This window comes from Magnolia sinica, chromosome 11, assembly GCF_029962835.1.
Source record: "Magnolia sinica isolate HGM2019 chromosome 11, MsV1, whole genome shotgun sequence".
In the NCBI taxonomy this organism is placed as follows: Eukaryota; Viridiplantae; Streptophyta; class Magnoliopsida; order Magnoliales; family Magnoliaceae; genus Magnolia; species Magnolia sinica.
Genome location: NC_080583.1, coordinates 5,324,750 through 5,349,717, shown reverse-complemented (window position 1 = coordinate 5,349,717; position 24,968 = coordinate 5,324,750). Strand labels below are relative to the sequence as shown.

General features: G+C 39.4%; 1 protein-coding gene across 1 annotated transcript; it reads left to right on the top strand.

Annotated features, from left to right (window-relative positions):
• Window positions 1-13,350: 13,350 nt before the first annotated feature.
• Window positions 13,351-21,065, top strand: LOC131218637 (autophagy-related protein 101-like). Its single transcript, XM_058213298.1, has 8 exons — window positions 13,351-13,363; window positions 13,568-13,648; window positions 15,116-15,152; window positions 17,597-17,682; window positions 18,791-18,886; window positions 19,329-19,494; window positions 19,612-19,774; window positions 20,694-21,065. Exons 2-8 carry the CDS (start codon window positions 13,616-13,618, stop codon window positions 20,767-20,769), a joined length of 657 nt encoding a protein of 218 aa, XP_058069281.1. The 5' UTR covers window positions 13,351-13,363; window positions 13,568-13,615; the 3' UTR covers window positions 20,770-21,065.
• Window positions 21,066-24,968: the final 3,903 nt, after the last annotated feature.

The window sequence follows — 24,968 nt, the reverse complement described above, 5'->3', positions numbered from 1 at the left end:
ACAAACTCACGACTGATCGAGGAATTTCTTAGACTGGTCGAAGCAACTCTAGGACTAGTCGAAAAAGGCCTAGGACTAGTCGAAGAACAGACTAAACTTATGTAGAATAAACATTCGACTTATGTATCCAAAGTGACCTACTTCTAAGGTCAACCTAAGGTCAGTCAAACCTCAACCATGAAGTAAGGACATTGAAACATTAGGAACTAGTGACCTTGAAGTATGAGCCTTGAAGTCTTGATGTAGTTCAATCTTGAAATCTTGATGTAGCTCAATCTTGAAATCTTGATGTAGCTCAATCTTGAAAGTGTCTTGAGTTCTTTACAAACTGCCTTGTACTCTTCTTGAAGTCTTGCAGCTTGAGTCTTGTCTTGTGAGCAGTTCTTGCATTTAAGATTGATCCTTGTACTTGTGAGCTTTGCTTGTTGTGAGCTTAGCTTGTTCATGAATGTTGATCCTTGAGAGAGCTTCACTTATGCAAGTTATATATAACAGTGATTTTGGCACCTCAAATTTGACAACAGATAGGGATATAAACTATAGCACTTATAGTCCCTCTCTCTCTCTGCATTTTCGTCAGCAGTGGACGACGTCCATTTGCAATGCACTCTGGCCCACCATATGGTCCCCACCTTGATGATCCAAACCGTCCATCGTGTTGACAACGTGGGGCTGACCAAAACCCAACTGTCACGGTAGATTTTTCTACACGTGTGGATGAACTAGCTTCACTGCAAATCGGCCCTACAAACATAAATTGCTAAAGACGGAAACCTGTCGTTTCTCCATCTGTATGCCATGAGGACGATCCGCGTGCTTGCTTCCCTTTGCATCTCCACCGTTCAAAACGGAAAAATCTCAGCCGTCCAAACCCGGTTTCCACCTCAGCAAAACAAAACCACACCCAATTTTGCTAAAACCAGCCATAACATCACATGGTTTCTACCAGACCTCATCTGAGCCCTTTGCTTACCATCCAACGGTCCAGAAGCATTAGGGCAAATCATAAGAATGGGAGGGAACCGAGCAAACACCTCCTCATCCGTTTCTTGTAGCAGCAACCAAGAAAATCGCCGTTCTCTTCTCCTCTCGAACCCACCACCCAGGTGTTCCCCAAGCTTCGAAAAAGCTCGCCTCTAAGCTTCCTTGAGTCCATCTAAACCTCCCACAACCATCAGATCGGAAGGAAGTGCGATGGTGGTGGATCTGCCATTACCACCACTCCATCTTCCCCGACAGAACCGAACCCAGCTGCGCCTTTGATGGCTGTTTTAGGTATGCGTGGGGTGAAAGGAGTGGAGCAAGTGCATGGAGAAATGAAAAAGGAAGGGAAAAGAAGAGAATAGAGAGAGGGGATGTGCGGGTGGGGCTGTGCTGCACCTGCCGTCGAGTTGCAACTATGCTTAGTCCGAGCTGGACTGAGTTGGGTCTGAGCTAGGTTGGGTCTGATCAAATCCAGACCGTTCTTCTGGTTGAAGTAGTGAGGAGAAGAAAGAGAAGAGAGATAGGGAAGGAGAATCGAGAAGGAGAGAGAGGAAGGGCTGTTGCATTGTTACATCAGCTTGGAGCGGGCCGAGTCACGGTCATGACTCAGGCCAAAAACGCCCCAAGCCATGCTGAGTTCGACCTGAGTTGGGTTCTGGTTTAGTCTAGGAACTCTGATGAGTGTGTAAGCCTGAGGAAGAGAAAAGACAAACAGAAAGAAGAAGAAGAAAGGAGGAAGATGTTGCCTTCTTCACTAGTTCTGTCGAGTCAACCCGCTGACTCGTTTGGGACTCAGTGCAACCTGGGACGCTGCTGATTTGGTCCAGGAAAAGGAGAAAAAGAAGGAAAGAAAGAAAAGAAAGGAAGGATAGAAAGAAAAGAAAGGAAGGAAAAGAAGAAAGAAAGAACGAAGGAGAGAGGGAGAGTGTAGATGGTGGTTGTGTTGAGTTGAGTCAACTCGACTCGAACCAAGTCAACTAGGTGAGTCAACCCGTTTCCCCAATCCAGATTTATTTCAATGCATCATTATCATTGCTAACAATGTTATTATTAGTATTATTAATATTACCAACGATTAACCGCCCTTAGGATATTTGGGATAAAACTAGTTATGATAAACAAATTTCAATTATTAAATCATAGTGTTTCATTTATCATTCTTAAACCTTTTTTAATGATAATGGCTTGCACTAAATGATGTCATCATAATGATTATTAATAAATACTAATTATAATATTAACATTGATAAATATTTCATAATTATTAGATTAACTCGAAAATTAATAATACACCAAGTAGGGTTCAAACCCTAGGAAACCTAGCCTAGACCTAAACTCTAGGATAAAATCCTAAAGCTAAGTAATCTAGATCAATACCCTGGACATAGATAGTGTGTTAGGTTTGAGCTAATTATAGAACTTCATAACTCATGGTAGATCACAGTGTTTAGTATCATGGCTAGATTCACTATTATTGACTATTAGCATTTGAAAATACTTATTATGAGATTAGTATAATACTTGTTAATGTAATTAGTCCTTATTGTATATTCTACTAATATTACCTATATTATCCAAGAGATTATTAGTCATTATAAAAATATTAGATAATGTCGGTACGTGCAAATATGAACTTATGAAAATATGGATGGATTAAAACTCCTATCATGAATAGTATTTGGCCCACGGAACAATAATAATAATAATAATAATAATAATAACATTAACATGAAAATATGGATGGATTAAAACTCCTATCATGAATAGTATTTGGCCCACGGAACAATAATAATAATAATAATAATAATAATAATATTAATATTAATAATAATCTTGGATTCAAATTCTAGGATCTAAGCATTTAACTAAACCCTGGGATGGAACCCTAGTTCTATATTAAAACCCTAAGATAAGTAAATTCAAAACCCTAGACCATGATTTTAAACCTAGGTAGTACATAGAACGTGGATCTAATCGTACAAGTTCATGAATTGTGTTAGGATTCAATTCTAAAGGCGCAAGCGCTTTGCGATACTAGTGGGCGATTCCAAGTATAAGGTGATGATTCTTCCTCTTGAGCTTTTCATCTTCTCATTAGCTTAAGTTATAGTTTTTATTAAAAATTATAATTGATATCTCTCTCTTATAATCACATGTGTTAGCTGGTGGAAATTGAATTGTTATATTACCCACTTAATGTTCATCCTGTATATTTGTTCATGCTTGTGGATTATTTATGTATTGCTTATGGACTTTAAACTGGTACATTAGTGGGAAACCCCCACCTATAAATGTACACCCATACTTGGGATGTAACCTGATTGGTTGTGATTAAAATGGACCTTCGACTTAGTGGTTATTGAGTGGTGGTCTAAATGGATCATTGATGTGGGCCTACCATCCAGGGTTATTGTGTCCAAATGGTTTTTAAGGATGGTCTTTTATCGCATGGTTTTGACACTCGCCCTATGAGGCCTATTTTGATAATTGCCCTATGTGGCTTGTTTGATATCGTCCTATGTAGCTTTGTTCTGATATTTTTTCTATATGGGTTTGATGTTTTATACTGTGTAACCATGCGATGGTAAGCCCCATATACTATAATATGATTGACCACTAGTCGATGGGTTTCCATTAAACATCCTAAAATGGTAGCCTCATGAGCCGGGGATGGTGGTAATGGAACACTATGCCTGAGCTATCGGCCTACGCTGGGCCCTGCGCTCCCCGTAGTGACCGTGAGCTTATTCTAAAATGGCTGATTGCAATTGGACTAATAATGGGCTAGCAAATCATGCATGCATACCATACTACGATGACTTGGATCATTATGCCCATACAATTACGCTGCGAGTTGCGCTAATGACCAGCTGATCGATTTATGATGATGACTTGGATCACTCATGCCCATACGATTACGCCGCGTGTTGCGCTGATGACCACTCACATCCTTGGGTGACGACCCCATTGCCTGTCTGGATGTTTTTCCTGGGGCACCGACCGTCTGGATGATTTACCAAGGTCGATGATTGCATTCACGCATCTATGCACCTAATAAGACTGTATTTACTCTGTTTTGGTTGTCTGGATGTTTTACACTATTTCTTACTTAATGCGGCGGTGTGTAATCTTGAGGAGAATTCACACTGAGTTGGCCACTCATCCATCAAATATACAACCATACAGGTAGTACAGGTGGCTTTAGTGATATGTATGTTCAGACTTGATGAGGAGTAGGGTACGATCACCAGGGATGCATGGTTGTATTTACCTGGAGGAGTTGTGTGATCTTGCGGCTTATATTTATATACTTTCCGTCATTCTTCATGTATTAAATTCTTGTAAATCTTGTACTTGTTAAATTCAGAGACATTGGTTTGTATAAGTCATTATGGGCAGCTTCTTGTAAATTTGAATGATAATGAAAATTTTCTTTATGTCGATTTGTCCACACTACACTCATTTGCTTACTCTGATGAAGGAAAAAAAAATGTACACTCGAATTTGATCATCCTTTTAAGTTAACACTCGGGCTTTTGGGACACGGGTCATATACTCGGGTCCTGAAAATCGAGGCGTTACACTCAGGCAGAAATCACTAAGGACCAAATCCTTTAGAAATTAAACAAAGATTAATTAAGGGCTAAACAAAATTACCTATCGAATTAGCCTGGATAGCTTTCAATATGAACTGCAAGACCTAAAACCAGTAAAATCACTAACGCTACATTGCCTAGAAATCTAGGATCCATCTCAAAACCCGTTACTCTCGGGAGCATCACGAAACTCCGTATCGGATCTGGACCGCGCGTTGAAACTCCGATTACCGCAAAACTATATGGTTATGACTGCCTTACTGGGCTCGACGACCATCTTGAAAATCAAGTCCTAATAGTATCTAGAAACATACAACTTGAGTCCGGAGCGAAGTATGTGAGAAACGCGAATATTTTTAGAAATGAACTGGAACTTAAGTGAATTGAGTCATTCGCTTGCAGGCCAAATTTAAGGATTCAGACCGTCAAATTTTAACCCAATTACACCCTCGGATCAGGAAAATTTTTCAACACATGTCAGTGTACTTGTGGCCCTGATCGAGTAAAGGTGACCGTTGAACTGAAACTGATCCTCCACAGTCGATCTGTAAATCTGATCAGACCGAAAACTTAATTTGACCTAGATCCAATGTCAAGGAACTTACTCCGAACCGTACGCAAAAAAAGGGCCTCCAGATATGCTCTGTTGGACCGAAACAACCAACTTTTGGCTATAACCTAAGTATACCATGGCCCTGGGGCCATTCTCATCAGTTCTGGGCCTATATAAGGGCTTTAAACCCTCTCTCTCCCATTCCATACGAATTTCTAAACCCTAGGACAGAGAAGAGAGAAAAAAGAAGAAGAAAGTAAGGAGAAGAGAGAGAGAGAGTTAGGGATTGTCGCTGGGATTCGATCTCACCACTCCACGTGCTTAATCACCTCATCCGTGTCACTATACCGGCGATTCCGATTCCATTTTTAGGTAAGAAATCTAAACCCTAACCTGTTTTAGGGATTCAAATAGAGCATATGGTAGAATAGCAAACCTATTTCATGTTATATGTTGTCGTTGTGTCGTAGACGAAGACATAATGTTCGAACTGAGTTCGTTACAAGTCTACCGGCAAAAGGTGCGGACTATAAATGTTTAGGTTATGGTTTTCAAGGCTTTCAAAGTCAGTTAATGATTTATGACTGACTCGATTGCTATCACATATGCTTAGATACGATGTTTCCGCGTATTACACATATATATGAACTATGTTGAAAATAATGCATTTCATGTGTTTATTTAAATGTTTGAATGAATATGGAATTATGATTTGTGCTTGTTATGATGGATGTTTGGGAATACCTGATTGTTGTACGTATGACAACTCCTTGGTGAAAGTATTTGCTATAATATATGTTTTAACTAAGTTATTACATGTATATAATATGTGTAGTCTAAGTGTTTGATAAAATGTCTGAATGAGAAAATGCTTGATGTAATGTACTTAATGAGGGTGTTAAGATGTTAAGATAGGATTCTCAATCCCCTTATACATAGTTATAGTTTCCTTTATGTAACCTATCTTACTACTATGTGATTTACAGATGAAATGCCTATGTATGATGACATGTGTAGTATGTGTTTGTTGAAATGATTGAATGAGATTTATGTTTAGATTTGGTTGTCACATGTTGTCTTGGATTATCACATGTGAATGCTATTGGTTGGAGTGTGATTGGGGCTATGATGTAGTCCAGGTAATCGATAATGGTTTACGATCGATGGCCATACTAGTTAGCCACGACGGATACGTTTGAGGAATCTGAGTCGTACGCTGATTGTCGACAGTGGTTAGGTCACGCGGAGTGCTTATGCGATCCATGTCTATTAATTCAACGTACGCTCGTATCAGTCGAGCTTGTCAAGTAACCCGATTAGCCTAATATATGTTCACCATATATGGATGCTACTGTTTGAATCTAAGGTACCAAACTCACTAGTGAAAGGCCCGTTTAACCTTGGTACCTCGATCTTCTAAGACTCATGAGCCGGGCATGGTGGTATGGGATACAGTGGTCGAGCTATCAGCTTACACTAGGGCGACAAGCCTCCCCGTAGTGACCAGTGAGCAACCCAAACTCGTGAGCTAAATACGGTAGTATAGGACACTGTATTCGAGCTGTTGGCCTACGCTAAGGTGACGAGGCTTTCCCGTAGTGACCTCGAGTATACCTTAGGACTACGCTAAGGTGACGAGCCTTTCTATAGTGACCTTGAGTATAAAATAGGCCTGTGTTGAGGTGACGAGCCTCTCCGTAGTGACCTAGAACTTGCCTATCGTATGTGATTAACTAGGATTAACGACCCTAGATGGATCATCGTTTGGGTATAAAAGGAGGTACCTTAGCTTCCCGAATCTACTGTATGAATAAACTTAAATAAATTACTTGGCTAACACGACCATACACCGCATTGCATGTGCTTTGGTGAGGAAGCGCACGTTTAGGGAGTTTGCTATGTGCGATCGAGAGATGATGTTGCTGAGGGAGTGCAGGCGAGGGCATGCATCATTACAACATGCCATTCTTGTATTAACAAGAGTACTTAGGATATGAGTGTTGTACTGCTTTATCATTACTGCTCGACTGAATTGATAACATGTTAACCTTTGCCTTACAGCTCCATTGAGTTGATCACTCACTCCCACTCTAGGACGGTGTTTTAAAACACCAACCAGACTTTATTATAGATGCAGGTGACGTTGAGGCTTACGAGATGGAGCCTAACTTTTATGATGATGAGGAGGAGTTCTCCTACATGCAACTCTCTGGCAGGTCTATGTAGACCTGGAGTTGCGCATCGAGGCTACAGGAATATGGATGGACGATATCACATTTTATCATTTTGTTATTTTGGGAATTATACATGTAATTATTTGACCTGGTGATATGTTTATACTCTAAGGACTCACATCCATTTATACGTTTTATACAACTATCACAGTCTTCCGTTTGCGTAACTTAACTATCTCTGGAGTGTGATATGTTGATTTGGTATAATTTCACTTATGTTTAATGCACTAATACAGACAACATTTAATTATCATTATTTATGTTGCATAAGTGATGTGTTGGAACTCGGGAGTTGGGCTCCTGCTCGACCTCCGATTTTTAAGGCGTTACAGCGTTCCACCCACAGACCGATGGGGTAGACGGAACGTGTAAATCAGATATTAGAATAAATGTTGCGGGCGTGTGTGCTTGATTTCAAGGATAGTTGGGATGACTGTCTTTCCTATGCTGAGTTCGCTTATAACAACAGCTTCCAAGCTAGCATTGACATGGCTCCCTACGAAGTATTGTATGGGCGCCCATGTCGAGCACCCCATTGTTGAGAAGAAGTTGGTGAGAAGAGTTTAATTGGCCCAGATTTAGTACAGGCAACCTCAGAGAAGATTGATATTATTAGACGCTGACTCCTCGTAGTACAGAGTAGACAAAAGAGTTATGCTGATACAAAATGGCGACAGCTGTAATTTGAAGTTGGGGATTACTTATTCCTGAAAGTTTTCCCAATGAAGGGAGTTCTTCGATTTAGTAAGAAAGGGAAGCTTATGTCGCGATTTATTGGTCCATTCTAGATTTTAGATTGAGTGGGTGTGGCAGCATACCGCCTTACTTTGCCCACACCACTCGCAGGCGTGCACAACGTATTTCATGTATCAATGCTGAAGAAATACATTCCTGATCCTACTCACATTATCAAGTGGGAGCAGGTGTAGCTAAGTGAGGATGCTACCTATGTACTGCGACCAACACGTGTTCTGGATAAGAAGGAACAAGTGCTACACAATAAAGTTATCCCACTCGTGAAAGTATTGTGGACTTACCACACTGAAGAAGATGCTACTTGGGAGACAGAAGCCGAAGTCCGTAAGAACTACCCTTAGATCCTCGAGGAGTACGAAAATGTACTAATTTTGGGGACAAAAATTTTCTTTATGGGGGGTAGATCGTAACGTCTCAAAAAAATCCGTACAAAGACCCGAGTACCACATCAGACAGAAATCCCTAAAGGTCGTATACTGTGGAAATTAAATGAAAATTAATTAAGTACTAAACTAAATTAATCGGTGGATTAGCTTAAACTACTATCTATACAGACTACAAGACCCAAAACCACTAAAATCGCTAACTCAACATTACTTGAAAACCTCAGAGAAATCCCAAAACCCAGCTGCTCTCGGGAGCACATTGAAACTCTATATCGGACCTGGACTGTGCGTTAAAAGTTCGATGACCGCGAAACTATAGGGTTACGACCATCTTATTGAGCTTGACAACCATCGCGGGAATGGAGCCCAAATAGTATCTAGCAACGCACAACTTGAGCCTTGAGTGAAGTGTGTGAGAAACGCGAATATCTTTAAAAAGTGAACCAGAACTTAAGTGACTTCGACCATTCGCTTGCGGGCAAAATTGAAGACTTTAGACCATTAGTTTCTGACCCAACTACACCCATGGATCAGGAAAATTTCCCTGCACCTACCGGTATACTTGTGGCCCTGATCGAGGGACGACGACCGTTGATTTGATACGGGTCCTTCACGGCCGAATAGTTTGTCGAATCACACCATAAACATAGTCTTGGTATAGATCTATTGTCAGGGAACTTACTCCATGGCATGGGTAAGAAATGGACCTTCCTAAGGGCCCTGTTTGTCAAAAGCAGATACCCTTTGGCTATAACTCAAGTATACCATGGCCCTGGGGCCATTTACATCACTTCTGAGCCTATATAATGACCTTAAACCACCCTTCTCTCATTCCATATGAATTTCTCTAACCCTAGGAGAGAGAAGAGAGAAAAGAAGAGAAAAGAGTAAGGAGAGAAGGGAGATTCCTAGGGATCGTTATTGGGATTTTTTCCCACGATTCCATACGCCATTTCGCCTCCCCACCATCGTTACACGAACCTTTCTAACTATGATTTGGGTAAGGAATCTTAACCCTAATCTTGCTTCAGAAATCTAGATAGAGTAATCAGTGAAATAGCTAACTTATTTCATGATTTAAATACTCGTTGTTCCGTTTACGGTAACGTAAGATTCGAACCGCATCCGAATCAAGTATTCTGACGAAAGGTGCGGACTATAAACGTTTAGGTTATGGTTTTCAAGGCTTTCAATGTCAGCAATGATTTATGTCTGACTTGATTGCTGCCATATAATCTGAGTTACAATGTATTCGATAAATTATACATGTGTGTGAACTTTTTGAATATATAATGCATTCCATGTGTTTGTTGAAATGTTTGAATGAAATTACAATTATGATTTGTGCTTGTCATGACTATTAATCTAGAATACATGCTTGTTGTATGTATGACAACTCCTTTATGAAAGGATTTGTCATAATATATGCTGTAACTAGTTTAGTTCATGTATGTAGTAATGTGTAGTATAAGTTTTTGATAAAATGTTTGAATGAGAAATTGTTTGATGAATCGCTTTTAATAAGGGTGTTAAGATAGGATTCTTAACTACCTTATCCATACTTATAGTTTCCTTTATGTAATGTAAATTGCTACTATGTGATTTATGGATGAAATGCATATGTGTAACAATATGTTCAATGTGTTTGATAAAATGCTTAAAAGAGAATTATATTTGAATTATTTGTTAAATGCTGTTATGTTTAACATACATGACTACCTATCGCATTTGAGTATGATTGGGACTACTACCTAGTCTAGGCAATCGGTAACGGTTCTCGATTGAGTGGATGAACTAGTTTCGCCACATTGGATACGTTCAATGAATTCGAGGTTAGGCCACGTGGAGTGCTTATGCACTCCATGTTGATTAATTTAGCGTGTGCTCGTACCAATCAAACTTGTCAAATAACTCGTTTGGCCTATTGTGTGTTTACCATGTATGGACAATACTGCTTGAATCTAAGGTACCGCTTACCAATGTAAAGCCTGTTTCAATCATGGTACCAAGATCCGCTAAGAATCATGAGCCGGGTATAGTGGTATGGGATACCATGGTCGAGCTATCGGCTTATGCTGTGGTGATGAGCCTCCCCGTAGTGACTAGTGAGCAACTTAAACTCGTGAGCCGAATATGGTAGTGTATGGGATACCATATTCGAGTTGTCGGCCTACGTTCAGGTGACGAGCCTCAGGTAGTGACCTCGAGTATAAACACTTGAATTTACCCATCCACTATTTTTATTAGGGGTGATGTCCTACAACTTGCTTATCGTATGTCCTATAACACTTGAAGATTCATACCGGCGTGAATCCAGTAAACATGCTCACTAAGGTCATTCCTATAGAGAAGTTCACGTTCTGTGCAACTTCTCTGGGCTTGGCGATGACGTAAAAGAAGGACGTAGTGTGCACGAGAAGCATTAATGAAGTTATGATGTGAGACAAAAATAAGAGAAGAGGGCAAGAAGCTACACGTTTGAAGATTGAAGACATGGTGAAGATTATTGTTAAAAAGATGTCTTAAATCTAGATATCTTCGACTAGCCTTGAGAAAGTTCGACTTGAAGTTTAGCAACTATGTATTTGGAATTCATGAGATCTTCGACGAGTTGAAGGACAGGCTCGACGAGTCGATGGTCCCTTCGAGTGGTCGAAGATCTGTCTCGACAAGTCGAAGGTTTTGCAGATTGTGCGCGGACTGCGTAAATTATAGCAGTTTTCAAGGAGGTGCGAAAGTGAGATTTCATAAACTATAAATAGGAGTACCTAGGGACATTATAAGATATTATAAAGCTTTCTAAAGAGATTCCAAGAGTTTTTAAAAGGGTTATAGGGTTTGCAAAGGGTATAACAAGGGTGAGATTCGAGGTTATTTGAATAGGGTAAGTTCTCTCTCTTTGTAATTTATGCTTTCATAGTAGATTTCTATCATTTTGTGCCATGGTTTTTTTCCAAAAGGATTTTATATGTTAAATCTTTATGTTCTCTTATGTTTGCTTATTGCTCTTAGATTGCTATCCTAAATCCATTTTCTTTGTGATTTCGCGGCCTAATCCCCAACATCTTTATAGTTTAAGGAATTATGTGAAAAGATTGACATTATATATAAAACCACTGCCCTTTATACATCTTAACAAAACGGTATAGTGGAATGGTGACCCCATATAATAGACATATGAAATTATTTTTAGTGTATCTCCATGTGAGGAACGTTCTATATTAAAGGTGACCCCATATGATGCATGCCCACATCAAAGGTAGTGCCTACGCAATTACTTGTTCACATTAATTGTGGGCTCCACATAATAAATAATGGACTTTAAAGATGGGCCCCACGCGATGGATGACCCACATCAAGGTGGGCCCCACATAATGAATAGTCTACATTAAAGGTCAAACCTTAATGATGAATGACCAACATCTAAGGTGACCTGGGCATGATGAACAGCCCGAGCCCATATGATGGATGCTACGTATCAAAGGTAGGCTTCACATGATGGACAATTAACATTAGTAGTGAGACCTCTATGATAGGTGACCCACGCGAAGAGGGGCCCATATAATAGACATCCACATTATAGCGGGGTACTACTAATGACGAATGACCCACGTCAAAGGTGAGTACTCGCATGACAGGCGACCCACTCTAATGGATGGTCCACAGTAATGGTGTGCTTCACATGACTGGCCATGGACACTGTACGTGGGCACCACACAATGGACAATTAACAGAGATGGCAGGCCTATATGATGTGGATCCCACATGATGGATGGTCCACATCAAAGGTCTCGGCTGATGATGAATGCCTACATCCAAAGTGCCCCCTTTGGACGACCCACTTCAAAGTTGGCCTTTGCACGATGGACAATCCACTTCAAAGGTATGCTTCACATGATGGATGATCCACATCTAATATCCAACACGATGCATGGCCTACATCCAAAGTGGGCCCATCATATGATAGATAGCCGGTGGATGGTCCACATTAAAGTAGTCCCCACGGAGTCGATAATTTAAATTGAAGACGGGCCAAGTGAGTCTAGTAATGAAATGAACGGTCTACGTCAAAGGTTGCCCCGCATGAAGGACAATGGATATTAAAGGCCAAACTTATATAAAATAAGTAAAAATCAGATAAAATTTTAATGGAGGAAATTTATAAAAACTGAAAGAAAAGAAAAAAAAACAAAAAAGAGTGAAAGAGCAATGAAACGAAAGAGATCTAAAAATTACTTGTTTGTGCTGAATTTACAAGTATCATTACCTTAATAAATAGAAATGAACAGAAGCTACTCAAACATCAGTAAAGATTAAACCTGTCAGAGTGCCTGCTTATCATCCATCACAATCTCCGCACTCGATACGGATGAAAGCTTTTCGAAGCCAACATACGGGTCTACAAGTCAGCTAATACACACGCTACCATATATTCCAGCGTGTCATGCCAGATGGAATATCCAAGCGATCCATCATGTGGACCTCATAGTGTAAATGCTACTTACGAAAGGTACGGGCGTTCCACTAAGCAGTTGTTCCTTGATATTAGAAAATTGGACGAATTAAAAAATTCTGCGGATTTTAAAAACCGTTCATTTTTTTCTGTTAATTGTGGCCCATTTGACTATTGTAAGACTTGATTCTTGGTAATGAGAATAAAAAAATTCTGATGGATGGCTTGAATATCGTACGTGTCTTCCACGCTGGCATATGTGGTCGCGTGTGTATTGGGTGACTTGTACACGCGCGTCGGCTTAGCAAAGCTGAGGGGAAGAATCTCTAACGAAGATTCCACAACAGCAGAGAGAGACAGAAAGGGAGAGAGAGCTTCCTTCGACGGCAATCGTATTCCAAGTAAGTATCGAATCTTCTTCTTCGCGTCTCCTTCAAAACCCTAATTCCATTCCGACGATTCTCCTAAGCAATCATCAGAACCGAAATCTGAAATTCAAGGCCCTCGATCTCAAATCCCTCGATGTTCTGTTCTAAAACCCGCATCTTCTTTCGGAACATCGCGAAAATCCTCCCTTTTTAAGCTTTCTCAGGTGATTTTTGCAGCTCCCGTGAAGTAAACGGTTTTCGGAAGTCGATGCTGCGATCGATGCGATGAATTGCGAAGCTTGCCATCTTAAAGAACTGGTGAGGCTCTAAATTTCATCTGATTTCATACGATTAGATGAGTTTTTGTATAGGGGATCTGGACCGTCCATGTAGTTTCTATCGGATTTGATCGTATGCAACTGGCTGTACTCATAGTAACAATCTCTTTCTCGGCCCGGAAATTTCTCTGGAGATTTTCAAACTTTGAGGGTTTTCTCAGGGTATTATTGGGAAAATCTTGCTGAATATAAATATTTAAGAATATTTATTTTAAATTAATAAATAAATATAAAATTGAAATATCAAACCATTTTCGAGTTAATATCACGATAAAGGCACAGTATTTAAAAATCTGCTGATATTTTGGAAATCTCACGATAATATGGTTTTGTCTATTTTCACAATATTATGGAGGGATTTTCAAAATCTCGGTGATATTTGTCACACTGGTTGTACAATAGGCCTGCAACACAACTAGTTGTATTGCACATGTGGCTGGTCCAATCTATGATCTGGACTGTCCATTCGCGTTCAAGCCCAGTTTTTGCAGGTCACTGTGCACAGATTGCACTGATTGGATGATCCTTGATCATCCAGATGAACGTTGGTCATGCTGTTGAACTTCCAACTGTCCATTTTCTTGAGTCCTTCGAATCGTAAGCTGTCCAAACTGGGCTTGCCATATGGATGATTCCAGTTGATGAGTGGATCGTTTTTCTCTGAACTATCTGTACCATTCATTTGGCATGCTATTGGTTGGATGGTTAGGATTCTCTGACCGGTGTGATTGTTGAACGGTTGCCTGCAAAGGTTGGGCTGGAATAGGATTATCGAGATCAATGTTTTAAAACTTAGACCAGATGAGGCAGTCAGAACAGTTTGGGCTGTAACTGGCCACCAAGACAGGCTGGGTCACCTTAAAAGCTGGTCATTTATGGGATAGCTGTTTGCTGAAAAAGAAGAAGAAGAAGCAAATGCATCCCTCAAAGCCATAACCAACAACTTCTACTTGAAAACTAGATACTCTAACCACTAGGCTAAAAGCAAATTAGCAGTTAATTCTTTCTGTTTTCTTTGATTATTTAAGATGAACAGATTTCTGGGTGAAAATGGGCCAAGGAGGTCCGTCTGAACAAAGGCCCACCCATACCAAAAAATGAGCCAAGGTCCAGGCTGGGTTTTAAAACATTGAACCAGATTAATGGTTAGACTGTCCACATGGCCAATTAAACTGATGCTACTGAACGCCTACAATAAGTGGTTTCATATGATCATTCCTCAATTATATCTTGCAACAATGACGGTCATAAGAGACCAACATTAAAACCAGTATCACTGATTGCCTCCACATCGTTTATTTTCAGTTGCTTGAGCGGTCTTAATTTCTTTTAGCTTTGTCATGCTCTTCAGTATTGCTTCCTTCTTATGGTGCTTATCGGCTGCATGCACAGTTTCTATCCTTTCTGGACTTCTTTGTTGACTGATTGTATACCTATATTATTGTAGGAGGTGGAACACTTTGAGATTCGGGAAGTTCTGCGCTGTAAGATACTTTGTTACTTTTGTGAGGGGTTACTTGACATGCTGGTGGAGTATAGCAACCAGTGCGCATGCTCACAGCCACTGTGCATGTGCAGTACTTCTACCTGGGTCCTACTATTCAAATGTGGGGCCCATCCTGGATTGGTCATAACTAAAAATCACACCAAATGGATGATCCTATCTGTCCGGTTGGTGGCCAACAAAATGAATGGTTAAAAAGGAAATCTCAATATGCCAAATTCACCAAGCAAAATTATATGAATCGGAGGTTATGATTATATAATCAATCTAATCTTCAGGATGTGCTCCATCTACATTGAGACCAAATAATTGGATGATATAGATCATATGACATATGTACACAGGCTGTGTGCATGCATATGAAAGGTTCTAAACCCATACACATATGCATGCATACATACGTGCATTTGAAAGGAGCACAATGATTTCTACTTATTTATCTAGTTGATTATTATTACCCATATTGGGTCAAGGAAGTTATGACCTATGGTCTAGCTGAAGTTATGGCCCTTGATAGAGCAGAAGGAGAGGAACATCATTTGTGTAGCCGATCCAATTAGTTGGGAACTTGAGATAAGGCTTGGATGACGATTGTGATTGGGTCAAGGAACAAATCATCAAATATATTATTGAAAAGCAGCACAGTTACTCCTTATTGTCTTGTGGTTTATCATCAGCCAGGTTGGGTCATGGAACAAATCACCATATTGTAGAGAATTAGTTTTCACCCTTGTTCCTTATTTGTGGCTTGTATTAACCAAAGATCCGTGAGACAAAGGAACATATTGGCTGACAAAAAATTAGAAGGCGTCCTTGCACTAGGTTATTTTGATTGAATCATCAGTTGATCAAAACTATTTGGACAGAAGAAATCTTTGTTGTTTCCCTGTTTTTTGCCACTTCGATCTACGGATTATAATCTGTCATTTTCAGTGCTTGTCTTGATATGCATCTGGTATTTATGATGAATTATATTTGATAAAGGGTTAATAGCCGTACTTGAATGATGATTTATATTTGATATGAGGTGTCTGGCTGGGTTCTAATTATCTGATGAATGGATGATTCTACCCGTCCTATCTCATCAAAGATTTGATGGGTCTTTTGACAATTCACTTGGAAGTAAACCTGGCTGTGTGGGATGCCATTTTTTAGTAGTCGTTGGATATAAAGCTTCTCATTGAACCTTTCACACTGCTGTCCTTTTCCCTGAATGATGGCTTCCAATGCTTGAGCATGTGGTTGTTTCCTGGTCCTCATTTCTGGGAGCTTAATGGGTAATGCATTATCCTTTCAAATATGAAATTGGAAGTGTTTCATATGCATATTACAAGCACTACAGTTTTCACGTTCTACTTGTTCCTTTTCTGGTCTCTTAGTTTTTATCATTGGTTTCAAAATCATCTTGGGCAGGTCATCTTGTATAATTTCAAGTCATTCATTGCACTAATGTTTTATCTAATGGCCGAGATCAGGTTTCATGTTTGGGGTAAAGGTTTCTTCAGTTGGAATCAGTTTTGTTTGATTATGGGGGCTGGCTGTTAATTTCTGTCATCCTTAAAGTGTACAAGGAGAAACTTCTATCCTTTTCAGCGCGGGCTAGGTTGTGGTTACTGCTTGTGATAAAACTGAAGATACGTTTTTGTGTTCCCATGGGGCAGCAAGGACAAGAAGTACGAGATTAGCCTTGCTGCTGAGCAGGTTTGTTGAATGAAAATGAGAAAGAGCCAGGGGTTTCTGTGATAACCTCCAAACTTCAATGCACCCTGGATTACTTTCTGAAGGATGGGGCAAGCAAGGATCTAGCTTTTTCTTGGCCATGTATTGCATACAAAATGCTATTTTATTTTCTAGACTTGGCTGGTGGAATGGTGGTGAGCTTGCTATTTAGAAGGTGCTGCACATTAGGCAATTACAAGAATAGACAGAGAATCTTAGTTGTAGATGAAACATTTCATTTTTTTAAATTTTTTTTTTTTTTGAGAATTTCATGATTTTTTCCCCTCAATTAGTGGGGTTCCAGAGCATCAATTATGTGTTTTTTTTTTCCTATTGACCATGTCCCAATTTCTTTTTACTAATTTGCGAGTTGCTGATACTGAGATTGACTTTAAAATAAAAAATGGCGGTCTAGATCCAACCCAAGCTTTGAAGTTCATACTCTGAGGAAAATGTGTCCCATAAGTACCTTTGGTAGCTATTCAAGGTTCTTTAGTAGCATGTTTTGATTCTTTCGTAGCTTGCTTCATCTTTAATTGTACTGCTTTTGAGTCGAAGTATTCTCTTTATGCAACTTTAGGACCATTGCCTTTGATTATTGTCAAATGCTTCTTTTGCGATGGATATTATGCCTTTATCTTTAAATTTATATCAATATTATTGTTATTCTGCCTAAACCAACAATGGATGTTGAACTGGATGCAGGTATACTGCACACGGTTGTATTTCACAGAGCTTTGGGTCTTGTTCGGCCGAAGGACATTGATTCTGAACTTTTTGAAATTACTTATGTGAGTGATTTTTTTAGTCTTTCAAGTTACTTATATGAATGATTTCAAAGCTACCAAAATAATGTCTATTCATATCTTTGATATCCAAAATTTTGGGAAGGTATAAAGCTAAATCCCTTGTAATAGAATGGGCATTGTTGTCAAAGATCTTAGGTGCAATCCTGGTTTCTTGGGGGGAGTTCTAGCCCGAATGGCCCTGTATATTTTGTATCTTTCAGCTTCGGCTTTTATGAAATAATATTATCGTTGTTTCAAAAAAATAAAAATAAAAATTGGGAAGGTAATGGGCAATGGGCATATTTTCAGAGAGCAATCTCTGGTTTATCAAAATCTCAGCATCTGTATGTTAATAGTACCTTGATGATGCACATTTCAAGCTAGGTATTTGATGGCCTGCTGAAGTCCCCCCCTCCCCCTCTTAAAAGCAAGGGGACACAATAAGCACCTGCCTTGTGTTGCTTTGCCACTTCCTATGCGAAACATCCTTCAATGTCTCACGGTACGCTGGTTCTGTGAAATAAAATTGACCAGAAAGTCTCTGTGCTAAGTGATACTGTCTTGAGCTTGGAAGTTGGAACTTGCTTTAAGCATCCTTTTAGTACTGTTGAACTATATAAACTGAAACTTAGAGACATAGCATGCACCCTGGCATGACATGCTGTTCTAACAACTCCAGTTCTATGGCGTGCCATGTCTTATGCGAAATCTGAAACTTATACATGGCTATGTTGTAATCCCAATAAGAACCCTGGTCAATGTTCGTGGTAATGTTTATCTTGGGGTGGTTTCTTCCCTTTCAGATACCCAAATGTTAGACGTTCTAGTATTCATCCATTCGGGATGCACATCTAATGATTGTCCATTTAATAAGCAATGCTAGTGCTGCATCTCTGCACTGTTTTCTTTTTCTTTTTCTTCTTCTTCTTCTTCTTCTTCTTCTTCTCTCTCTCTCTCTCTCTCTCTCTCTCTCTCTCTCTTTTTGAGATTGACATGTTAATGCACCATATTATGTTGTGTAGCATAGTTGAAAGGCACATTTATTGATACCTTCCATTTCAGTGTTGCTATGCTTGTTTTCTGCTGACTTGAGCTTTTCTTCATTGCATAGGTACAATGTGGAGATGCTGAGCTTGAAAAGAAAATAGATGAGAAAATCGACCAATTCATTGGATGGGTGGAGAAGCACCCAAACAAGAAAAGCCAGGTTGTCTATCTGTGTGTGTGTGAGTGGGTGCATATGTTCTATTCTCTTTTCTCCTTGAACTTAAAAAGAATGCCACTCCTCTTCACAAAAGTATTCTGCAATATTTTGTACGAGTGGCATGTTTTAATGTCTGAAACTTGTGCATATGTTCCTCCTCTCCCCCCCCCGTTTTTTTGGGTCATTTAGTGAGGTAACAGGTAAGGCTCGTGGAAAATATGATTCCTCAGATTGGGCTATACACGGATTGTTTATAATGATACCTCAGATTCTTCTTTTCCCCCACTGTGGAAACAAAAACCTTGCATCAACATTTATCTTTCCACAGGCTGACCTCTGTCCTCCATAACGATGGTTCCGTTTATCACTGCCTTTTATTTTGGCTAATATTAATTTTTGCATTATTCTTAAATCCCCCCCTCCCATTTTTTTTTTTCATATGCAGATATGTTTATCCTTCTACGAGGTGGTAAAAGCCAAGCAGGCAGCATGGTTCGGTAACAAGATTGAACGCTCATATTGGGAGCAGTGGTACATTAATTTGAATGTGGTAAACTCAAAAGCACATTCTAACAAGTCCAATCATACTAAAGTGGTTGTAGTACCCGGAGGTACATGTTTCGTTCCGAAATATTTGGCAAATTTTTTTCTCTCTCCCCATCCTCAGAATGTGAAAAATGCTTCCTGATTCAAACCCTGAGATCTTATGCTATTGATTTTTACTGCAGAAAGAGCATTGGAGGAGAGGAGTATGCGCCGAGCTGCCCTGGAACAAGCCCTCCGCGATGTCTTGTTTCAAATCATAAATTTCGTCAATGAAAAGAAGGATCACATTCCTCCAGTACCTAATGTTGAAGGCGTCACGTTCCCATATGAAATCACAATCCCAAGGTCATCTACTATTCTATTCTCTTTGCAGTCTCTTCAAGCTTTCTCTGAAATGGGTTTTTTAGTTGTCTCTAACTTACCACATACAGTCATGCATTAATTGGAAGGCTGTTGATTTTCATTCAATGTCTCTCTTTTTTTTTCCCCAGCATATTCAATGGTTAAAAAGAATATGCTTCTATTTATAACTTGTTCCTTTGGCGACAGCTCTGCCCTCCAATTTTCATTTCATAGCTTTATTCATGATGCTAGGATGATGCATTTGTTTTGCATGCTACATGCTAATTTATGCTAATGTGTGCATCTGCTCAGGTTCAAAAGGTTGTGTTTGGGTGCACTATTGAATTCAATTGTGACAATTAGTTTAAAGTGGAAATGATCAAAATTTAATAACCTAGGTGTTCATATTTGAGGCTCCATATTGCAATTAAACTAATTTCAAGATTCACTTGTTAGAGGCATAACTTTAATTTGCAGGCTACTTCCTCATTATTAATAGTGCGAAAAATCTTCATGCTTCTGTCATTCTCTCTCTCTCTCTCTCTCTCTCTCTGTGTGTGTGTGTGTGTGTGTCTATATATATATATATATATATATATATATATATATATATATATATATCACGCACACGATACACACAACTATATATATATATATATATATATATATATATATATATATATATATATATATCATGCACAGGTACACACAAACACGAATGACTGTCTTAAAAGAAAAGAAAAAGAAAGATAAAAAGGTTGCACTGACTGATTTTGCAAGGTACCATAGAAAGTCTCATTAATTAGATGAGATCTTTTTATTTTGTTTTATTTTATTTATTTCGTGGTTTCTGGATGCATGCTTGCCATTTGCTTTTGCCTCGGAACTCCTGATTGAAAACTGATCTTCACTGCTTGTGCAGTTCATCAGATTCTTCTTTTGGCATGGACATGTTCAAGAGGATGCTCCAGACAGGCCATCCGACCATGCTCAGCTGACAACCCAATGTGAGCTCTTCTCCTCATACCTTGCTTGTTAATTGTTCTCAACCATCGTCACCAACTGTCTATAATCACAGAATTGAGAAGAGATGCAAGCATCGTTTGTCTGTCTGATAATTAGGATTGTACAGAAGTTAGTTCCAGATATGTATGAATCAGATATAGGTTGATTTCGTTTGCGGTCACTGTATTTGTCTGTGTATATATTTGTTACAGTATCCAATGTAGAAAACTCAGTTACCGATACAAGCCAGAAAGGTAACAGGAATCCAGCTGCTCTATCCATTTGGACAGGGGACATCTCCAATCAAATCAAATAGGATGGTCTCTATGCAAATTTTTTTTTGGAAAGGAGACAAGACGGATTAGAGAAGTGTGCTCTATCCAGAGTCTGGCCCATAGTTGTTCGATCCTTATAACCAGATGCTGCTCCTGCTCCAGACCTGTGCTCCCACTCTAGTTTCCTAGCTATTTAAGGGCCCGTTCAGATACAATTTCTGCAAAAGGTTGGCTAAGAGTGTCGAGTGGGCCTGTTGGGCATGGGATCAAACAGTGGTTGCAAAAGTGCACCCAAATGCACAAGTTGAAAAGGGGTTTGGGTCAAAACGACATTTCAGTTTGAAATGTACCCACTCCTGCATCTGAATATGTTGTTGCACAACTATAGTCCGCCCATTATGTTTTAGATGAAGAAGAAAAGTTGGAAAAGCTGTATATATGCTATATTCTTATCCACCCAGGCATCATGTGCGCCCCACCAAGATTGAGGGACACTGAATCTTGAGACATTTCAAAATTTAGGTGGGCCACAACAAGTGAAGATATTGGCTGTAGGTATGATTGTACATTGCTCCTTCTGGTATGTCCCCATATGAGGTTTTGATAGAGATGATTCTTGGTATGCATGGTATGTCACCAGATGCATGGTTGGATTCTACATCCACATTATGTGTGGAGCCTGCACATATCGAACATATAGTAATTACCGAAAATATAGTAATTACCATCTGTTAGAACGCATGTGATCGGTCCCCTTTGACAGGCATCATTTTGAAGATTCAGGACTGAAATGGCAGCAGATCTAGCAAACCAAACAATGGCTACTGTGGCAGTTACCGTCACTTTTTTGTTTTTCTCCCAAAGAGTGGCGGTTGATTATCCCTGCATGTGGCACTCATGGACTGCAATCTAGATATGCAGATTGTGGGGCACCTTGTGGACAGTGCACATCTCTAAAATCATGGTGGCCAGGCAGTCCCCGCCAGCCAATTTGATTGCAGTGACAGAGATTTCAGTATCGATAGTTTCATCCGATACTATCGATGTCACACGATATCTCAGTGTCAGTGTGTAACTGGGTTGTTGTCGGGAAATTTCCTAGTATCGGTTGATATGTTATATTGATGATATATTGATTCATTGTGATGCTCTGAAGACATCACTGTTCTAATTTTTTCCATTATCGTTGATGCTCATAAGTTTTATGAATACCATTGATGTATATTACATCTATCGATAATATCACACTTGCATCATTTTCCTTCCAAAAAAATTTAAAAAAATCTGGCAAAAAATTCATTAAACAACCCCCCCTGCCCCCTTTTTTTTTTGCCGGATTACATTGCTAAAGTGATTTTAACCAATAAGTTTCATTTGTTTGGAGAGAATGGAATTTTGGTGCGAAAATCATGATCGGAAAGCGTGGGGTACAATAAGCCCAATTGACCTGTTTTTGGTAATTTGAATTGATTTCTCTTGTTTAAATTGCTTGTAATATGTGGAGGGAAGTTAGTAATTCATGATTTGTCCTGTTTTGTGTGTTTAATTATGGATTTTGATCATTGATTTTTGAATGTGTAGATAGAGGAATTTGGAAAAAATTCCAAAACTCTCGAATTTCACCTAACTTCCAATTAGAGCATGAAAAAATCATGTGACACTGCTTGGAGGTTGACCTATTAGCTGGAATTTTTGAAAGGAAAAAGCTAAAAATATGATGACAAGGCAGACTGAGTGATGGAATTAGCGTTCAAGTTCTTAGATCGTTTTGAAAATGGTAAGAATGCTCGAAAGAGTTTGATATGAGATTGGATGGCTGGATTGGTGGATGATCTACGTATGGGACCTACAAACATACCCATTGTTTGAAGTAAAGTGTCCAATTTGTTATGCCAAAGTGTTCATGTTTATTATGCTTAAAATGTTCAGGTTCATTATTTAGAGTGTCTAGGTTCATCATGCTTAATTGTCCGGGATCATTGTACTTAAAACCATCCAGATTTATTGTTTAAAGTGTCTGTTTTATCTGCATGTAACTCTTGGTAAAAACAGAGATGAGAAAAAGATCTTTATAATTCTTTGTATATTATTAAAAGAGTTCTCATGGTCGTTTTCTGGTGTGAACCTTGTTGATAGAGCCTGTTGGGACGTGAAATCAATACAGGTAAGGTGTTATTTTGCGTATTTTGCTTGTGTTAACTCTTTATTTTTTGTGATTTTGTTAAAATATAAAAAAATTAAAATTGATCAGATGTTATTTATGTCTTAAATTTATGTATTTATTAGCAGCCACACTTATTTATTTTTAAAAATTAAATTCCTTTTTTAAATATACCAATGGTCTGGATTACGGGACTATGGGTCCCACCTATCAGATTTTTTTTCTGGAATCCTCCAAAGACACATTGTCACATGCGTGTTAGATAATTCCTGGGCATCTTGATCCAAAACTTCAATCCCTGACTGGGAGCTGTTGTGGGGCACACATGGTTGAAACACAACCACCCCTCCAATGGTCCTCATTCAAGGCACACGTGGCCCCCACTTGCCTCATCGACCAAGCTGATTTTTGCTCTTCTTGGGTCAGGACATCCACATGGTGGGGCCCACCCAATGTACTACAACTCGGACGTTCTGCCGCGCACGGACTCGATTACGTCATAATCCACACGAATATGATCCAAGCACTTGAGAAAATGCCATAATGGGACCACAGAAGTTTCAACGGTGGAGGATCAGTCACCACTGTTTCTTATAGCAAGCCCCACTTTAGTTTTGGATTTTTCTCAATTTGAACTCGTGTCTTAACCTGGGCCAGCAAAACAAATGAAGTGACATCACATGAAGTCCCTCTTGCCCGACACTTAGGGGCTGTGGGTCCGTTGCAAAAAAGGACAAAATAATAATCTCATTAGGGAAAAAATATTTTTTTTAATGCGGGGCCCACATATAACTGGATGCAATGTATGTAGGCGGAAGCTCACTCTAGCGTAATTTCACTCTTCCGTCTAGACAGGGCTACGAGGGGCCCGCCTTGAGGTATGGGTTTTATCCATGCCGTCTACTCTTTTTTTTTTTTTTAAAGAATATTTTAGGGTATGAACTGAAAAATGAGGCAGATACAAGGCTTAAGTGGAGCACATGGTGAGGATTGAACCTCCACCATTAAAAACTTCTCAAGAACCATAGAAGTATATTTTAGGGTATGAACTGAAAAATGAGGCAGGTAAAAGGCTTAAGTGGACCACATGGTGAGGATTGAACCTCCACCATTAAAAACTTCTCAAGAACCATAGAAGTTTTGGATCGAGCTGATATTTGTGTGTTTCAGGTTTGATGGTAAATAAACATCACGGTAGATTGTAGGAAGGTTTCAATGGTGGCTGTCATTATCACCGTTGATTCCTATAGTGTGGTCCACTGAGTTTTGGATACGCCTTATTTTTTGGATCATATCCTAAAATAATATGCCATGGAGTGATAAAACCTATACATCATGGTGGGCCTCATAGGGACGCCGTCGGCTTCCTACTTCCTAAGTCATAATGCGAAAATCAAATTATTAAAACGATCACGAAGGGTGCTTTCTTAAAATAAGATTATTAAATATATATAATCTTTAACCGTTCAACAAATATCCACCAATCTGATAACCGAATAATACATTTTATTTCTTGATTCATGAGCAGATTAGGTGCGACCCGGGTCTCACCCAAATGGTGCAGGCCTTACCGCGGGGCCATTCTAAATTTACAAGGTGATTGAAGGAGTTACCTTTAAAACATAGTAAAAAAATGAAGCAGATGCAAGACTTAGGTGGACCATGCTATAGGAAACAATAGTGACTGAATAACAATATCAAAGTCGGCAGCACTGAAAGGGCCGCACCATCTTGGATGAGCCCAGGGCCACACTAA